General features: G+C 48.7%; 1 protein-coding gene across 1 annotated transcript in view; it reads left to right on the forward strand.

The window, feature by feature from the left end:
* Window positions 1–7,760: 7,760 nt before the first annotated feature.
* slc41a1 (solute carrier family 41 member 1) overlaps window positions 7,761–19,971 on the forward strand; it is a 58,157-nt gene continuing 45,946 nt past the window's right edge. The window contains exons 1-2 of the mRNA XM_015974468.3: window positions 7,761–8,109; window positions 8,928–9,984. Coding sequence (XP_015829954.1) covers window positions 9,499–9,984 — 486 coding nt within the window. The 5' untranslated portion in view covers window positions 7,761–8,109; window positions 8,928–9,498. The remainder of the gene's footprint in view (window positions 8,110–8,927; window positions 9,985–19,971) is intronic.

Genomic DNA, 19,971 nt, shown 5'->3' on the forward strand with positions numbered 1-19,971 from the left:
GCGCGCCTAACTAGCGGCTGATGCACATTTTACGCATTTGGAGAGGTGGGCTGGATGCTTTGCTTTTACTGGAAGATGGTCCACTTAACGCACGGGTGTAGACTACATGTTAATGACAAATGAATGAAAATTAAATTGGGAGTTTTTACTTCATATTTTAGAAATAAAATGACGGGGGAAAACATTCATGACGTCTTTTTAAACTAAATTTTCTAGCGCGACCTGCCTGCTTCACTAAGTCACTGCTTATTAAGGTCCGTCCAGAATTACCGTGGCCCACCCAAAAATGAAAACCTGGCGCCGCGCCTGTTATAAACCTCTGCAAATGGTTGTTCTTCACTTTATCAAACTCAGACTTTGTACAGCTAATGTCAAGATGTAAAATTATGAATTCAGTCGAGCTCTTCCGTCCCTCCCTCTCCTGCTCTCCTGGAAACCCGACATCGGCTGTCAGAAGCGGAGGTGAAGAAGGAGATGAGGCAAACAGAGTGAGTGCGACGTAAAGAAACCAGACTGGAGTGGAGTTGAGCAAACAGCTGGAACAGTGAGGGTGTTGAATCCCCCACAGGTGTGACGCCCATGCAAGCGACCGGTACCGGCTGCTGTCACCTGGTTGTGAGCAGCGCTCTGCTGTCTGAGGGTAGGCCCCGCCCACAACGCCGCGGCTGCTGCGGTGTTTTCTTTACTGTGGGAGACGGGTAATAATGGCTCTTTGATGGGAACAGGTTGCCGACCCCTGGTATAAGATCTGAGCTGGTAAAACAAAAATCCTCATCAGCAGGCTTTTTTGAAAGTGGGGGGGACACAGCTGCCAATCACAAATTTTGCCGGGGACATGTCCCCGGCGTCCCCGGTTAAAATGACGCCTATGGTGGAATAAGTTAAATTCTGAAATCAAGAATGCAAAAACAATATTGGCTTTCAAAAAAGAGATAAAAATGAAATGATTAACGTATATAGATCCATTACATAAACACGTGAGGGGAGGGGGTTGGGGGGTGAAAGAAAAAAGGGGAAAAGGGAACAAGTCTACGTATGCATATGTGTATATATGTAAATAACGCTATGCTTCTTACTCTGTAACTTGTTTTCTCTCTTATTTTCAATTCATGGGTTGAGGTTGTGTCGGCCAACCAGTCCAGAAACTGTATTGTTCATATTTTCTTAAGAATCATATGTTTGTTTCATTTGTATTAATCTTATTTTAGTTAAAAGGGGCAGATAACATACGTTTTTCTTCTTTCTGTCCCCTTTTTCATTTTGGCTTGTAGCAATTTAGTTTTGTGTTTTTATTTTAACGTCAATAAATGAAAACAAAGTTGAAAAAATAAAATAAAATAAAATAAACTGGCCATTATTCACCTTTGCCGACTCCGACACCGCCAAAATGTGATACCCGGCCGTTAATTGAATACAGGCCAATATTAGAGGATTTACGGTATAATCATTCATCTTTAAATTGCAGAAACTTATTTGTTCTCTCTTTGGGGGTTGAGAGAGAAAAAGCCTTCTTGGCACATCAGAGGCTTCCTGGGTAGTAAGCAAGGTGTCCGAGGTACTTGTGTAGGAACCGTCCTGGGCTGGTGAGAAGAAACTCCTTTTTCTTGCCGCCAGGATTAAATGTTTCTACAAGCCGAGTCATAGACTGGATTTCAAAAGGCACAACTAATTCAAACAACAAAAAAGTAAAATAAAACATGATCAAATGAGAATTATGACGATGTGTTTTAGAGCCACGTTTTCCAGGAGGACTGAGCGAGTTTTTACGTAAAAGGTCCTTCAGCCAACAGGAGGGTTACCTGATTAATCAGAATTCCTCCAATTGAAAATTATAAATAAACACATTACAGCTGAGAGTCAGAACCCATCTGACAACAGCCTGATGATGCCAGGAATGAGGAGATGTTCTACAATATAAAAAAGCCAGGCCACTGACAGCCAACTGGTGCATGATCTTCCTCGTCCAAACCAGGAAGTGAGGTGAGAACAGAAGATAAAAGAAGCTAGGCCTCAGGAACGCCTGGGTAATGTGGCTGCCCCTGGCAACAGCAAGGTGGTCTGTGCCAGTTTTGGCCACTTCTGTCCCAGGCTTCCTTTGAGTCCAGAAGAATGTTAGGGAGGGGGATTTGGAAACCATCCTGAGCTCAGGAAGAATGGCTGTCCCCCACAATTTCTCCAGACTCATCCATGCTTCCTGGTCTACAAACATATGAGGGGCTGACAGCATCCAGAGGTGAGAAACAGCTGTACCTAAACTCATCCAATCACATCCATCATTGTCAGCCGCTTATCTGGAGTCAGGTCGCAGGATTTACCTCTCCGCAGGCACCTGGGCCAACTTCTCCAGGGGAATCCCAGGGCGTTCCCTGGCCAGCTGAGAGACATAGTCTCTCGAGCGTGTCCTGGATCTTCCGTTAGGTCTCCTCCTGGTTGGACGTACCCGGAAAACCTCATCAGTGAGATGTCTAGGAGGCAGCCCAACCAGATGCCCGAGCCACCTCAACTGGCCCCTCTTGATGTGTAAGTGCAGCAGATCTACACAGAGCCCCTCCCAGATGGCCAAGTTTCTCACCCTCTCTCTACGGGAGAGTCCAGACACCTTGCAGAGAAACTAATTTTGGCCGCTTGTGCACGGTGGCCCAAAAAAGACAGAATTTACAGAAATGCCAGCCTGAAAAGAAGCAAGAGAAGAAGAAGAGGATGAAGAGAAGGTCCCACCAAAGCCTGAACAGGTGAGTTTAAAGGAGACCACTGAGTCCACTGATCTCAGGCTCAGGGGGAGAGAGGTCCAGAGTCTGGGGGCCACAGCAGCAAATGATCTGTCACCCTTGACCTTTAGCCTGGTGCTGCACAACCAGTAGGCTGTGGTGACTGGACCTCAGGGACCTGCTGGGGGTGTAGGGACTGAGAAGATCACCAATGTAAGATGGTGCTTGTCCATGTAAGGCCCTATAGACCAGAACCAGGATCTTGAAATGAACCCTGAAGTTGACTGGCAGCCAGTGAAGCTGGAGGAGAAGCGGGGTGATGTGGGTGTGTTTGGAGGACTTGGTCAGAAGCCGAGCACAGGCGTTCTGAACCACCTGTAGACGGTTCAGGGAGGTTCTGCTCAGACACGTGAAAAGAGAGTTACAGTAGTCTAAGCGTGAGGAGATGAAGGTGTGGAGAACTGTCTCAAGTTCAGAGCGGGACAGAATGGGACTCAGCTTAGCAACGTTCCTGAGATGGAAGAAGGAAGAGCCAACAAGAGAACTGACATGGAGGGTGAGAGCTCTACTTCTGCATGTGTGGGTTTTCTCTGTGTACTCTGGTTTCATCCCACAGCCTAAAGCACACATGTCATGTTAACTGGAAACTCTAGATAAGGGGTTCCTAATCCTGGGCCTTGTGATCAGCTATCCTGCGCATCTTAGTTGTTTCTCTACTCAAACACACCCCATTTAATCACTGAATCACCTGTTCAGCAGCTAATGGAGCTCTGAATAAGCTTGATAATCACCTGGAGATTAAAAACAGGTGTGCTGGAGCACAGAAAACACTGAAACCAGCTGTACAGGGAACACATCTTCCGATATTACACCCGTAACAATGATCAGACACCCCTATAGAATATACCAGGGAGAGAGAGAGATGGTAGATAATATCTTTCATCATCAAACAACACAACTGGAACACAAACATGAAAGTCATTAAGCTGTAAAGGGGGCGGGTCTTTTCTCACCTTTTCCATTATTATCTCATTTTTGTCACACACACACACACACACACACACACACACACACACACACACACACACACACACACACACACACACACACACACACACACACACACACACACACACACTTTCTTTTGCTTGTTTTTACTAGTGGTGTGCATCTCTACCTGCTTAACGATTGGATTTGAGTCTGAAATGCATCACGAATCTTCACACAAAAATTTTCATTACTTAATAAAAGCAGTAGAATAGTTTTCAATTTCGTTTTGATTTCGAAATCCCTGAAAAACAGAACATTCATCTATTCACTATAGTGAGCAATAATGTTTAAAGTGTGCTGCCTATAATTACTTAAATAATATAAGAAATAATGTTTTCGGTAGAGCAGCTTTAAGATAGAATATTACTGAACTTAAAAATAGTAAACAAATACTGTGTTAAGTGATTCTTTCACATCCAGGATCCCAAAACCGAAATTAGCCCAGACATCCGATTTAAATGTAACGGGTACATCTTTGATTACTGGTAATGTTGGCCCTGTATCCCTGTCCGCCTTTTCTGGTTTAAACTGTTGCTAGGGCAACGCAGCGCGCATGTCATTGCAACTCTGCCCCCAGAAGTAATTATAAAACCACAAAACTTTATTGTCCTGCATAGACATAGACCAGGGGTCGGCAACCTGTTCCCATCAAAGAGCCATTATTACCCGTTTCCCACAGTAAAGAAAACACCGCAGCAGCCGCGGCGTTGTGGGCGGGGCCTACCCTCAGACAGCAGCCGGTACTGGTCGCTCGTGTACGTCAAAGTTATCTTTCATAAGACGATAATCAATAAAACGATTTATATAAAGTGGATCCAGAAGTTGTAGCCCGTCTCTGCCGACAATATTTAGATATTTTTCACCCTGTTGGTGGTTTTACTGAGCAGGTGCCACTTTTGTCGTACGTTTCTTTTAAAACATGTTTAGACTGTTCAGAATACAAATCCAGGCTCTGTCACGTTTGATTGTTGTAATTAAACTTTGTAGGTGGGGAAGGTCAGAAAAGGATCCGATCATTTTGTTTTTCCCTCATTTACAGTGACGGAGATAACGGCGCAGTGCGCCTGGCTCTGGTGTTAATCAAGTTTAATTTGATCTATTTTCACAAGAAAACAGAACAGTTAAAAGCAGGGCTTGTGTTGACCGGACAGTTCCCGTATTTGACCGTTTATTTTGACAGAGAAAGAATAGAAAGAATTACCCCGACGCATGCAGACGAACTGACATTTTATTCTACGCACATCGCAGATGTAGCTAAATCACTCAAGAAAAGATTCCCATCTGAACATCTGAGCTGGACACTGCTCAGCGCAGCTCACTGTCAGCGCGTACATAAGGTGCACAGCGAGCTGAAGATGTGGAGAGGTGCTTGGAGCGCGTCGCAGAACCAGAGCGCATGCAGGAAGATTCCTCCGACTGAAGCGAGTTTTCCAAACCCGGTCTCATCGGCCAGCCCAACATTTTCTTCTTCCTTCAACACAGAAACACACACATGCAAACACACACACATGCAAGCACACACACATGCAAACACACACACATGCAAGCACACACACATGCAAGCACACACATGCAAGCACACACATGCAAACACACACATGCAAACACACACATGCAAGCACACACATGCAAACACACACATAGACACAGCGTCACTGGCCTCAGACAGTCATAAAGCCAAGGGGGTAAACTGGCCAATCAGCATCCAGCTCAAGCAGTCAGGGTCCATGGGGTATTTTGAGCTCCAGCAAAGTTTCACAAGCTTTATAGAGACTCAAAGATCAGTTATAACAAACTCATGCTAGGACAGTTAAAGTCTTAGTGTGTAGTAAATTTGTGGTTAGCAAACATTCCTCTCTGGGTCGGGAGACCTTTTTATTTTTTACTTTGATCATCCAGCTTCAGCTGTGATCATGCAGCATTTTGCCTCTAACGTATAGAAATGAGCCCGTGGAGGGCTTTACCGATGCTGGAGTGTTCCCTAACATCTTATCACAGTGTTACGACGCCGGCTGACAGCGCTGCAGGGCAGTTATTGCTGTATGGCGTTAATAAAGCGTGAGTCAGGACTGATAGTCAAGGACTTCTCAGAAAATGGGCAAGGCTTTTCTGCCTTTTCTCTGAAATTGTTGTTGAAAATTATGATAAAGCACATTTTCACCCGGTAACAGCGAGTTCTAGCACCTTTGGGTCCACCTGCTGCCTTGTCACAACGTCTGTATGCTGCCAGAGCAAAAAAGCAACCTATCAGTCATCTGCTGTGTTTATTTCTAGGAGACCAAAGGTCCACTTCGGTGTAGTTACTTCTAAAACAAAGATGTATGTGGATGTCTTAGAATAAACAGCTGTCCACCTGCCACGTTCTAGATTCGATGACAGGAAATGACGACAGTGGCTGCCATCCTCCTCCAGCTCTTGGCTACTCTGTGTCATGTTGTGTGTCCCTCTGGTCCCCAGCCCCCGCCTGTTCTCACTCCAGGTTCTCCTCATGTGTCTCCTTGTGTTCCCCGGCTCTCTCTAGGCTTCCCTCATGTGTCTCCTTGGCACTCCCCGGTAGTTCCTATTTGATTTTGTATCAGTCCTCCTCGTCCCTCTGGTTATGAGTTGTTTATCTTTGCCCTCAGTCTTGAGGTCCAGTTATTCAGTGTGTTAGAGGTTATGGTTTATCTCCCCCTCTGCTTAGTTCTTTCCCCCATTTAGTTTAGTGATGCCACCTGTCCTCCCTCTAGACCTCACTCCTCACACCTGTTCCCCTGATTCAGCAGTTTCCGTTTCCTTGGAGTTCACCTGGCTGAGGATCTTACGTGGTCAGTGCACACGAACAATACAGTGAAGAAGGCACAGCAGCGCCTCTTCTTTCTCAGAAGACTGAGAAGATTTGGCATGAGCCGCCGCATCCTCAGGACCTTCTATCGCTGTGCCATTGAGAGCATCCTCACTGGATGCACCTCCACCTGGTATGGCAACAGCACCGCTTACAACCGCAAAGCTCTCCAGAGAGTAGTGCGGTGTGCAGAAAGGATTATTGGAGGTGAGCTTCCCTCCCTCCAGGACATCTACAGGAAGCGGTGCCTGAGGAAAGCGGGGAGGATCATCAAGGACTCAAGTCACCCCAGCCATAAACTGTTCAGACTACTTCCATCAGGAAGGAGGTTCTGCAGCATCCGGTCCAGAACCAGCAGACTGACAGACAGCTTTTTCCATCAGGCCATCAGACTGCTGAACACGGCGCAGACACCTCACCCTCACTACTGAAACTCCAACATTACACACTCCATACTGTACATTAATGCCACTGCTCTGCACATACCAGCCTCTGTATGTTTTATATCTCTTATCTTATTGTTTACTTTATTCATTTGTAAAACACGTATATACACACTATACACACACTATATACACACTCACACACTCACACGCACACAAGTAGAACAAAATATTAAAAAAATAATAATATACTTGCATAAACACTTATACATATTATTACTTAGATTAGCCATTTTTATATTTTACTTGTTTTTACGTTACTGTATTTTGCACAACTCTGTTGCTGTGAAGCTCGCACACAAGAATTTCACTCTCATGTACTGTACCAGTGTACCTGCACATGTGACGTGACAATAAAAGTGATTTGATTTGATTTTGTCCCCTCTGTGTTTAAAAGCCCCGTCTTGTCCCTCAGCTTGTTGTGTCCTCCTCAGGAACTCCAGGGTCTAGCTCATGAATGAGGCTTGTTTTGTAGTTTAGTTTCTTTGTCTGATTTTCAGTTTGGCTTCCTGCCCTTGGGATATTCACCCATCATCCTGAGTAAAGGGTTTTACTTCCAACAACCGCTCCTGAGTGATCTGGTGTTCTGCAGTTTGAGTCCTAACCTCCTGCTGTCAGCGTGACTCACTGGCCGGTCTCATTCATCCGACAGATGTACATCGATGTTATTGAACCAGGTCTGTCCTTCCTGGTCTTGGGAGGCTCTACGCGCAAGTTCTCCTTCTTTGGCACCACCACACTCGCTCAGATTGGTTATTTGGTTGATAAATAATTTCAGGTTCACCTCACTCAGGTGCTGCAACAACCTACAGCAGGACATTTCATTTGCCTTTTCAACAGGTTTGGTCAACCAGGTGGATGTCTATCTGTCTGAACCGAGGACTCGGGCTGGTGAGGCGCGCGCGCGCCGGGACCACGAGGGCGCGGTAACCGGCTAGGACCAGCCCCCAGCACGCGGGAGGGAGGGTTTAACCGTCAGCCCCAGAGCCAGGCTGCGGAGCCGGTTCCGTACTTAAGGCGTGCGCACCGGCGCGAGCGCCTCGTCGAACCGGGAGCAGGACTCTGGTCGGACCTGCACGTGAAGGTAAATAAAGTCTCTTTAACGGAAGTGCTTCCGGTCTGAGCAGAACTCCCAGCAGGACAGAACGTTCAAAACTCCGGCGGTGCTGTTTCTATCTGAGCTGGACCCGAACTCGTGGTGGTGCTGCCAGTGACGGGGGGGGGGGGGGGGGGGGGGTCTATTCAGCCGCGACCGGGGCGCACTAATTTACGCCTGTGCCATGTTGGGTTCGGGTGGTGTTGGTCCGGACTACTAAGCGGGATGTCGCAACAAGCGGCCGGAGGAACCGTCATAATAACAGCTGCTCGTTACTAACGGACCGCTCTGTTCCGATCGGAACCGACCGAACCGCTCCCCGCGGGTTCTGACAGTTCCCTGAATGCAAACACGAAGTTCTGTGACTATTTGGCCACATACTCGAGTTCTGACCTGGTTCTACTGGTACCACGATGTTCCGATAAACGGTCCCGTCTGCAGCCTTCGGTCCAGATTCCACTAACGGACTCTGTGTTTCTCTATATTTGAGCGGATTTTATTGTGAAAGGCGAGCCATTATTTTGACAGTTTCAGCTGGAATATCTCTGCAGGTGAACTTGACAGACTGAACCAACAGGGTTGTGTCACGTTAACGTTCACCAGTACTAATAATGATGACGTTAGATCACGTCAGATGTGCAGCACGTGCTCAGGTCACACGGTGACGTCAGAGGAGGTCTGCTCTGGGTTTCAGAAACCAACACAAGCTGGATGATCATGCTGATGATCTGAGGATCATTCAGAGCTGTGATGCAACAGGACCTGGTGCGGTGTGCCTGCATAACTAACGAGTGTGTTCTCTCCAGGTGACGGCCTCTCTGGGTGGACATGTACTTTTCCACAGCGTGCAACTCAATCCTCGTTCTGGAGATCTTTAAATATCTCCTCTGAAAACCTCCCAGCTTGCACGTGGTGTAAGGCGAGACTTTTGCAGCGGCTGCCATCACACACTCGGAGGAGTCGACGGTCGGGGCTGCTGTCCAGCTTCTTCAGTTGCTAGAACTTCGGAGGGTTGTTTCCTGTTGGCTGTCGGGGATTTCTGCAGCCTACCGCTCTCCTCCGTGCTCTGTCTTCACTCTGCATGCCGCTCCTTTTGCCTGCCGGCCTGTAGGATCCTGCAGTGAATGGAGAACTTACTGGTTCTGCTCCCGAAGCACAGACAGGAACACGGGCTCTGCACACGCACGGCTGGAGGTGGCTTGGTGCGAGGCTTTCCCTTCTCTTTGGTAACCACCTGTGCGCCTCTTTGATGGGATAAGCCAGTTGGACAAATCGGGTTCAAAACCAGTTTGGTCGGCTGGTTCCTTTCCTGCAAGCCTAGCCTGAGGTGCGCGGAGCTGATTTTTACCTAGCACCCTGTCTGTCCAAGGCCTCCGCATGGTACTTTGGTCCAAAGAGCAAGACAAACTCCGTGGCATCGACATGTCATCAGGGGCCAGTGAGATGAAGAAGGAGGGAGGCTGCCTGAGTCCAGCCTTCCTGAACTCCAACTGCACTGCTCACCCACTGATCCTGACCAGAGGGTCTGAAGAAGGGAGCCCAGAGAGCGGGGGCGAGTTAGAGCTGACTGAGGTCACGTCCTTCAGAGAGAGGACCAGTGAGACGGGGGATGACGAGGACAGGTTGGACATCGTGGTGGTGATGGACTGTATGGCAGACGCCAAAGGTCAGTGTGAGGAAGATGCTCTCCTGGAGAACGCGAGCCAGAGCAACGAGAGCGACGACAACAGCACCAACCAAAGCCCCGATCCTCCAGCCGCCCTCAAGGAAACCTCCTTTTCCATCGGCCTGCAGGTGGTGTTCCCCTTCCTGCTGGCCGGGTTTGGGACAGTGGCGGCTGGAATGGTGCTGGATATTGTCCAGGTGAGTGATGGCAGCGTCCTACATGGAATAAAAGCACCACACTTAATTCACAGGGTTAGGCCCCGATGCAGCTGCTGCCCTAAGAACATCAGCCAGAGCTGTCTGTGGGGAGTGAGGAAATGTTAACGCTGCTGCCAGATGCTCATTAGTGTCACCACGGAAACCACCGGTGGCTCACCAGGGCCACCATGGTAACCCCCACCTGTTAGTTCCCCCTAACCCCGATCAGTCCTGCAGCAGGGAGACGGCTCGCACACGGAGGCGTTGTGGGTTCAGCTGGCAGGTTGGCGCTCTCTGACCGACGCTGGGGTTGTCTGTCAGACACCATTCAAACGATAGTAACGGTACGGAGCGCTGCTTCTGACTGGACGGGTTAGGCTTTGATGCATTTTAGGCCTTAGTCAGTTTGAGCTTTAAGCAGATGTGTTGGACAGAAGTACTAACTGGCTCTGATCCTCAGCCTCTAAGTAAAAGTCCACTCCTGAGTTTACTTTTCACACTCTTTCTGTTTTTTCTTCATGTTTCATTCCCCTCATTTTTATTCTGATTATTTTTTACAATCCTTCATTGTTTCTCGTGACTTTATCTCGACTTTCTTCTGCTTCCACTAAAGCAGCGTTTACACATCTGGCTTCACGTGTGGGTTCTGGAGGTCTGCTTTCCTCCTCGTTGGGTTCGTGTCTGAGACCATTTACAGATGAATACTGAACTTCTTTTGTAACCTTCGTGGATTTTCGGCCTGCCGCGGTAAAAAGAGCTCGCTCTGCCGGTCGGACGCTCCATCGTGGCCTCAGCAGGTCCACCCTTGGCCCGTTGGTTGGTCCTAGCTGTCCAGCTGCGTGCCGCCTGGCACCCGTAGGTTCTGCCCCACGACTGGGCGGCTCCAGTGGCTCATGGCCAGACTGTATTTATGTATATGGGATGTCTCGTCAGTCTAGTTTAGCTGGAGCTAGCTTAGCTTGTCCTGCTTCAGAAGCCGGGCATTTACACACCCTCTCTCCTTTACAGCATGCCTCTTGGACGGGCACACACTGGTACACGACGTGGCTTCTAATGAAGCGCCACGCACTCCCCCGTTTGCAGCTTGACACACTTGGAGGGTGGTGTGCTGTTGCACAAAGCCGGTCGGAGCTGGGCTCACTTGGTGTTATTTTCCTTTAAACTCACTGGCAGAAGAGTATGACTCACGAGAGAGGTCCGCTCTCCTTGTTTATCCCATGCATTCGCTGCGTGCTCTGCAGGCGGAAGGCATCGTCACAGGCCACATTTCTTTAAAGTCGGCTTGTAATGCAGCTAAAGCTGGAGGTGACCGCCTGCCAGCAGACCGGGACATTGTGTACATGCATACTGATGCCAACATGGTGGTCCCCTCAGGCTGGGGGGGGGGGGGGGGGGGAGGAGCAAACGGATGAAAGTTTACTCTCTCCGAGCACCTGGTGGTGCAGACAGCTGAGCTACTCCTCCAGCTGATTACCTGGCTGTCTAATGGTGTCACAGCAAGATGCTAACTCAGCCAATCCTCGTGTCCGGGGGGGGGTCTCTGCCTCTGATTGGTTTGATTAAACCGCTCCTGCTGATCAGTTAGGAGTCGGTCCATGGGGCTGTGGGGAGTTTTCAGCAGCAACTTTCTATGTAAAAGTCACAAATGGTTCCCTTTTTGTGGCTTTGTGAACAGCCTCTGTTCTGGGAAATGGAGATTACGTCTTTCAGGACTGATGCGCTAACACCTAGTTGTCTGAAAGCGTCTCTGATCAGCTACATCTGAACCGTTTGTGCCTCTTCTAGAAGACGTCTGTCCTTGAGCAGATGTTGGATGTGGTGCACCACAGTGTGGTGCATCACACTGTGGTGCACTGAGAACTTAGTCGTGTGGAATAATGTGATTCTGTTGACAGCGACACACTTTGGCTCGCTGTTAGCTCATCGGTCCTGAAGGATCTAAACTGTGTTTTTGCTGAGGCTGTGCAAGCTAAAGGTCATGCACTCCTAGTTGTCATGGTAACACAACCAAATAAATGATTTTCCATCCCATAAAAGCTGTAGGGTCTGTAACCTTTGCGTCTATGATTTGTGTAGCAAACCCAACCCACAACTGGAAAGCAAAGACAATAGTGTGGAGCGCCAGCGGTGGTGGTCACCGTGTGGGAGCGTCTGCCTCGGAGTCTGGCCGGCCGTGGCTTCCGTACGTGTAAACAGCTAAAAACAGCAAAGCTGCTGCTTCACAAACAACCCGCCTAAAAATACCAGCAGCAGTAAACAGGAAGTCTTAGTCGTGACAAAGGTTCAACACGAGCCAGGCCGATGCTGCCCAGCAGACATGTTACGGTCCAGCCACATCCACAGAGCGTGGGCTCGAGTCCTTCAGACGGACTCGTCCGTGCAGCGCTCAGTCAGCTGGAGGAGTTTGTGCTCCGAGTCACTCAGAAAAACGAGTTAGTGACGGGAGGAGAAGTCGGTGTTGCTACAGGCTGGCTGGGGTTCCGCTGATGAGCTGTGCTGATTGGCTCCATCGTGTCATTCATGTCCCCGAGCTCACGCCCATCCAGCAGTGTCAGCGACGGCGGCTCATTCAGGACGTGAGTGCCCCCCTCCTGGGCCCCTCCCGGCCCCCTCCCGGGCCCCCTCCCGGCCCCCCTCCCGGGCCCCTCCCGGCCCCCCTCCTGGGCCCCTCCCGGCCCCCCTCCCAGGCCCCTCCCGGCCCCCCTCCCGGGCCCCTCCCGGCCCCTGGCTAATCTTTCTCCCACGTAGCTTCCCGTGGATCAGACAGGTCAGGTGCAGGTGTTCCTGTCTTTATGGCCTTTATGAGTCGTTTGTGTGCAGTGGGTTCACCATGACACTTGTGTCTGACGACTCGCGTGTCTCCTCACTCCCATTATCGCCACACTCACTAATCTGGTGATAGTCATTTGGAAAAAAGTCGACCGTTTCCAGAGAAACAGGAAACTGATGAACAACATTTATAAAAGGTCTTTTTCCATGCAGACATTCTAACACAGCAGAAGGGTGTTTTGGTGAGACGTAGTTGAAAAAGCTGTAGAAGTTTTTATTTGTGGTTCAGAACCAGAAGGAACTCATCAGTGCGAGTCAGCACCAGTCAGTAATGGGAACCAGTTAGGGTTCATCAGGAAGATTGGTACCATCTTCTAGCTGAAACGTTTGGGTGTCAGTACTTCTACTCCTTGTACTTTTACACAAGTATATGCACTTTGTACTCCGTCCTCACATCTAGAGAAAGGAGTTCTGGACCGCACCTGTGCGGGCTACGGCGCCGGTCTGAGTGGGTGTGGTACCCTGCTGGCTGCTCTAAGTTCTTCTGTTCTTAACTTATTTCCATTCATCATCAACGCGTGTGCAGTGTTACCCGCGTTGGTCCGCGTAACATTCTTCTGTACTGTTATAGTCATGGGGGGGGGGGGGGTAGCGCTTTAGTCCATCAGGGCTTTTCTAAACTTGCACTCCTTCTGCTCCTGTTCACTAGAACTCTTCTGCTACAGCCTGTCGGCATCTCCAGATGTGGTGAATTAAAGTAACCTTTAGTCCTTTTATAATCTGGTTATCTACTCTAGCAGCAGGTTTACTGACAAACCAGCTTTAATGATTGTTTCTGATTCTAACGGGTCACTCTGAGTCTTTCATGCAGGCTGAAAATGAAAATAGTCTCCTACACCTATCTCCTGCAGTAGCTTCTGACAGACGGTTCAACAGCAATCCTGACAGAGCTACGTCACCTAACATTCATGGACTCACCAGTCTTAACTCACGACATCCAGGAAGACGCACAGAACGTCTAGAAGCTAACTGTTAGCATTAGCTACTCCACCACATGGCCGAACTCCTCCAGGCTGTTAGTGGTGGAGAGAAAACATCAACGTTGCAGAGCAAACAGAGTCACTGGTAGAGTCGTGCTGCTGTTAGCCAATCAGAGGGGAGAGGTCTGAATATCAGGAAGTAAGACCCTGAATCCTGCCCCCTGAAGCTACCTTCTCCTCCAGCTGACTTCTACATCCTCAGACAGGAGCATCTGGGCTTTTTGCCCTAGAGTATGACTTACAAGGCATTCATTCTTACCAGAGACCGCTGCAGATGTTTTAGGAACATGAGTGAAGTTGACCTTTAGTAGTTTTGGAAGCAGTACTTTTTACTTTCCCTCAAGTAAAAGGCTTGAATTGAAAGTTTACTTCTACACAAGTCTTTATGTACCCCTGCCTGAGTATTGAAAGTAACTGCCTGCTGCTCTGAATCATCAGTATATCTGTAGGTAACCCCCAGAACTTTTCAGAACTTCAGCGTTGGCTTATGGAAAGCTCTCAGTGGAAGCCATTTTTAATGTGACCGTTAGCGTCTCACAGCGGACTAATGCAGAGGAGTAAAAACGGCCCGTCTTTGTGGAGCTATCTGGAGCTTTTAACCATGCCTTTCTCCCCTCGATGCGTCCAACCGCTGCTCCACCACAAAGGCAGAACCGGTCCAAAGTTTGGGATGAAAAGTGCAGCTACACGCAGATGGGCTAATGCTAAAGCTAACGGTAGCAGTCTCACGATCAAGTGGCGCACAGAAAAATATATGATGATGTAAAACTGAGAAAGACTCAACTGTACATGCTGATGAAAAGTCCCCACCATCCTGTTTGTTCTGCATCCTGCAGCGCTACGGACCAGAACCGCTGCAGATACGGGTCACATTACTGCTACAAGGCTACGGCAAGCCGTTTGGTATATAATTCACAAACGCTTCTATCTTTGAACATAATTTAAACTGGATTATTGCCAACCCGTACATAACAGACACGCCACCATTACACTGTTAGCAGCAGAAATGACATGTTATTAGCATTTCCAACACAAATGCATGTTAATGAAGTACATTATATTTTACTGCATGTATTTATGTGTTATTGTGACTAAGATGAGTGTTATTAATACAAACCTAACATGTTACTGAAATGTAGGTCACATGTTTAAAAACATTTTACTATAAATATCAGACGGAAAAAGGAACTAAACACCAATCTAATGCATATTATTGAGCCTTTCATAATAAGAGTCCGTTATTTCCACCTGATAGTTTTGTTGTTTTATTTCATATTTTTAGTAGCAAACCAGTTTAGTTTCACTTGAAACGTTGTCAGATGGAATATTCTATTAATCTACAGAAGCTTAGATTAGAACACTTAACGACAACATATGTGGCCTTTAAAAAGTGAAGCAGTTGAATGCACAGAGTACGCATGTGCTGGCGCACGGTCAGGATGGTACCACCTCTGCCTCGGTCTGAGCCAGGAAACACCCTGGTAGCATCTCCTCAAGCTTAGCCTGACCCGGGAGGAGGTTCTGGTCCTGCACAAGACATCCCCCTCTGTTCAGTAGTGTGGGGCTAGAGTTGAAGATACCCTCTCATCTGAGCCTAAATGTGTTACTTTTGACCTCAGCCACATTCATCTGGTGCTTGTCCCCTTGCATACCTGGACTTTATCTGAGCCGGATGCAGGATCGGGAAAAGCTAGCCTGCTGTGTTCGTCTCTGAGACATTGGGTCACCAACAGGTTCAGCTCCTCAGTACAGCAAGTCCAGGGATTACAAATACAGCGGGGCCATGTTACTCAGCTGGGCAACCAGAGCCCAGAGGGGCTTGCATACCAGCGCTCCTATAGGTCTGAACTCAGAGGTACTCGGGCTGTCCAGTCCAGTTCCTGGAAGCGAGGAGGCGGTCACAAGGTGGGAGGTGCTTCTCTGGCTCAGAGCCAGTGTTCCTTGGTGACAACAACATATATCACACCAGGGGAGTCAAAGAGGCAGATAGGGGAATGAGACAGAAGTAGAGAGAAAGCTTGGAAACATGCGACTGGGAGAGAAGAGAGCAGTGCTCACACGGCTGCTGGTTTGGCAGACGGCAGAGAGCCAAGCTGAGGGGCTGGCTGTTGGAAAGGAGCTCTGCTTGGCCTCATGACAGCTAGGGGACAGACAGAAGCTGTTTAACCCCTCTGAAGCGCCGCTGCCACACCTAAAACACATGGATGATGCTTGTGCTGGCAGTATCTGTACTTAGCTTCAATATGAGCCATAAGATCTACCTCCCAACATACCTTTGCATCAGCCTTGTGGGCTCTGTGTTGAGCTGGACTGTAAGTGTCAGAGTCAGCGCTTTTAGTCGGGGGTTAATCGATGTCCTCCCCTCAGCACTAGCCTCTCTCACAGAGCTGCTGTCACTCAGCAGATTTACACGTCCCTGGTGCGAGCAGCGCAGACACTGGTGTGGAGGACTGGTCAGCAACCTGAGAGGAGGGTCATCCCGGGTCAGGCCCAGTCACACTAGGTAGACGTTCCTTAGCAGCCAAAACTCGGAAGGGCTGCAACGTTCTCAGATTTCTGCTGAAAATGATCATGACTCCTGTATGTTCAGCTGTTTGCCCTCCTGGAAACTTTTGCTAAAGGACTCGAGCACCATTTTGTTTGTCTTTTGTTAAGCTTGAAGCACAAATATGACGGTGCTACTGTGTTCCAGCAGGCTTAAGAAAATCAGTGAAATAAGCCAACAGCCTGCACGTTTGTGGCTGAAGACACAAAAACCTTTGGTGTGAAACTATTCTTGAGCTGGAGCTGAATCAGCCTTTGGTCAGCCCATGCTACACTGGCTGGGGTCTGGCAGCACCACGGGGAAAGCATTTGGAGTAACAATGTCTGTTGTGAATCTGGTCCCAGATGTGGAGGAGATAAACCATCTTTCAAGTTTGTCCCATGAAAAAACTCAAGTGGCAAAGCAAGAGTGGCCTGCAAGAAGTGTTGAAGGAAGTCAAATAACGTAAGACTTTAATACAAGAAAAGGACAAAGCAATGGAACATCTTGAAAGAAAGATGGATGACTTGGAGCAGAAGGATGGACGATCTCCTGATATCAGGGATGGAGAAACGCTGAACCTATGCACAGGCCACCGCCTGCACAAACCCCAGGTTCTCCTTCACTTGTGTCATGTTCTGTGTCCCTGTGGTCCCCGGCCCCCTCCAGGTTCCCTCATGTGTCGCCTTGTCTGTGTCCCCCCTCAGGTGCCTCCTTGTGGTCCCCGGTCCCCTCCAGGTTCCCTCATGTGTCGCCTTGTCTGTGTCCCCCCTCAGGTGCCTCCTTGTGGTCCCCGGTCCCCTCCAGGTTCCCTCATGTGTCGCCTTGTCTGTGTCCCCCCTCAGGTGCCTCCTTGTGGTCCCCGGACCCCTCCAGGTTCCCTCATGTGTCGCCTTGTCTGTGTCCCCCCTCAGGTGCCTCCTTGTGGTCCCCGGTCCCCTCCAGGTTCCCTCATGTGTCGCCTTGTCTGTGTCCCCCCTCAGGTGCCTCCTTGTGGTCCCCGGTCCCCTCCAGATTCCCTCATGTGTCGCCTTGTCTGTGTCCCCCCTCAGGTGCCTCCTTGTGGTCCCCGGTCCCCTCCAGGTTCCCTCATGTGTCGCCTTGTCTGTGTTCCCCCTCAGGTGCCTCCTTGTGGTCCCCGGCCCCCTCCAGGTTCCCTCATGTGTCGCCTTGTCTGTGTCCCCCCTCAGGTGCCTCCTTGTGGTCCCCGGTCCCCTCCAGGTTCCCTCATGTGTCGCCTTGTCTGTGTCCCCCCTCAGGTGCCTCCTTGTGGTCCCCGGCCCCCTCCAGGTTCCCTCATGTGTCGCCTTGTCTGTGTCCCCCCTCAGGTGCCTCCTTGTGGTCCCTGGTCCCCTCCAGGTTCCCTCATGTGTCGCCTTGTCTGTGTCCCCCCTCAGGTGCCTCCTTGTGGTCCCCGGTCCCCTCCAGGTTCCCTTCTAGTCACTCCCCGTAGTTTTCTATAGGTTCAGGTTATCTTTAGTCTCCTTTGGCGTGTGTTTTCCTTCTCCACTTGTTTATGTCTCCCTCACTCCTCAGGTCTTTACTTATTTATGTTTTGGTTCTCCTGTGTCCGGAGTCTTTTAGGTTTATGTATGTGGTCTCATAGGTTATGGCGTATTCCCCTCCTCTGCTTAGTTTAACCTTCCCGTTTGGTTTATTGATTTCAGCAGGCTCTCCTCTGGTTCTCCCTCCCCACGCACCTGCTGCTCGTTTCCTACCCACCCAGCCCCGTGTAGAGAACCCTGTCTTGTCCCTGTCGGTGTGTGTCGGTGCATTGTCGTTGTCAGTGTTGTTCTGGTCCTCCTCGTGAAACTCTACGTTTTGCTCATCAAAGAGCTTTTTGTCTTCGTCAGTCGGGTTACTGACTTCAGGCTTGGCTTCCTGCCCTTCTTGGATGTTTGGATTTTTGGACGTTGACTCCTGATAAAAGGATTTTACGTTTTACTACGCTCCTGCCTTGTGTCGTTCTGGGTTTCTGCATCTTGGGTCCTGACCTCCTGGCTCAAACGTGACAACGTGAGCATCAGGTAATGACGTTTTTCATCAGCAATGAAATCCCAGTAAGACACCGTAGCGCGTCCATGTTTGGCCCAAGAGTTCAGTAAAAAGCCAAACATCATCATCAGGTTTACCAGTAGAAAGTGCAAAATGGAGGTGCTGAGAAACGCAAAAGAATTAAAGGGCACAAGTGCATACACTCACTGGCCACTTTATTTGGCACACCTGTCCAAATGCTCGTTAGCACAAATAACGGATGAGCCAATCACATGGAGGCAGCTCAGCGCATGTAGGCGTGTAGACATGGTGAAGAGGTTCTGCTGCTGTTCAAACCGAGCTTCAGAACGGGGAAGAAAGGTGATCAAGTGACTTTGAACGTGGCGTGGATGGTGGTGCCAGACGGGCTGGTCCGAGTATTCCAGAAACTGCTGATCTTCAGGGATCGTCATCTCTAGGGTCTACAGAGAATGGTCCGGAAAAGGGAAGACAAGCAGCTCTGTGGGTGAAAGTGCCCTGTTGATGCCAGAGGTCAGAGGAGAAGGGCCAGACTGGTTGGAGCTGATAAAAGGCAACAGTAACTGGAATAACCACTCGATACAACCAAGGTGTGCAGAAGAGCATCTCTGAACACGCGGCACCTTGTATGTGGTTATAGTTTTTGTACATCTGTCTATATATTTCTTATACCATGCATTATATATATATATATATATTATTTGAGCTCTATTTTGGGTTCCTGTGTTTTATTCACACACTCAGGCTCCATGGTCGAAGCTACTTCTGATAGCTCGGCGTCTGTGAAGTTGCAGTCAGGAGACCTGGTCCTTTAACGTGTTACACATGTCTTTTATATCGTTCCTTAATCCGGCCTAATTTCATGTATTGTGTTGACGTAATTATTATTATTACATAATTCAAAAGAGAGCAGTCCGTACTGTAATCTGTTTTTTGTTCATTTGAGAGCATTAACATTTAGAGAGCTAGCTGCATTTAGAACGGCATAATTCATGTATGAAGTGAACAATCATGGTTTCACATCAGGGACAGTGTTCATGACCTTAGAGGCTATGCTGTGTTCAGGACAGCTAAAGCAAGAACAAATACAAAACAACGCTGTGTTTCTTTGGTTGGGGTTGGTGTACGGAATAACGCCGACCAGGAGCTAAAAGCCTGAACATCAAAACTAAAGTTCAGGAATCCATTTGAATCAAATGTTATTAAACATAGAAATCATGGGAGTGAAAAGAGCTAAAAACTATTTAATTAGATAAAAATGAGTGATGTGGGCCTTATTTCATCCTCCTGTGCTGGTGGTATCGGTGTGCTATCATGCTGCTTTACTGCTTCGAGGCGCTGGCGCTATAAGCTTCTGCTTCTGCCTGTTTGGGGACCGTCCTAGTTTGTTTGTTTGTTCTAGAACTAAATGTTGTGTTTGTGTCTGAAATGAAATAAACAGAAACCGTGTTGGCACTTAGTGGTGTTAGCTACTGCTACGAGGTGATTGTCAGTGGGGCGCTAACGGTGACGTCATACACAGAAACGACCATTTAGCTGTAAACAAAAAAATGTTCTGAACCAAATCTAAACATTCAGGTGAAACTCCAAAATTAGAATAGCTAACAAAAGTTCATCAATGGCAGTCTTTCACTTTCAAAT

The sequence above is a fragment of the Nothobranchius furzeri genome, chromosome 3, assembly GCF_043380555.1.
Source record: "Nothobranchius furzeri strain GRZ-AD chromosome 3, NfurGRZ-RIMD1, whole genome shotgun sequence".
Lineage (NCBI taxonomy): Eukaryota > Metazoa > Chordata > Actinopteri > Cyprinodontiformes > Nothobranchiidae > Nothobranchius > Nothobranchius furzeri.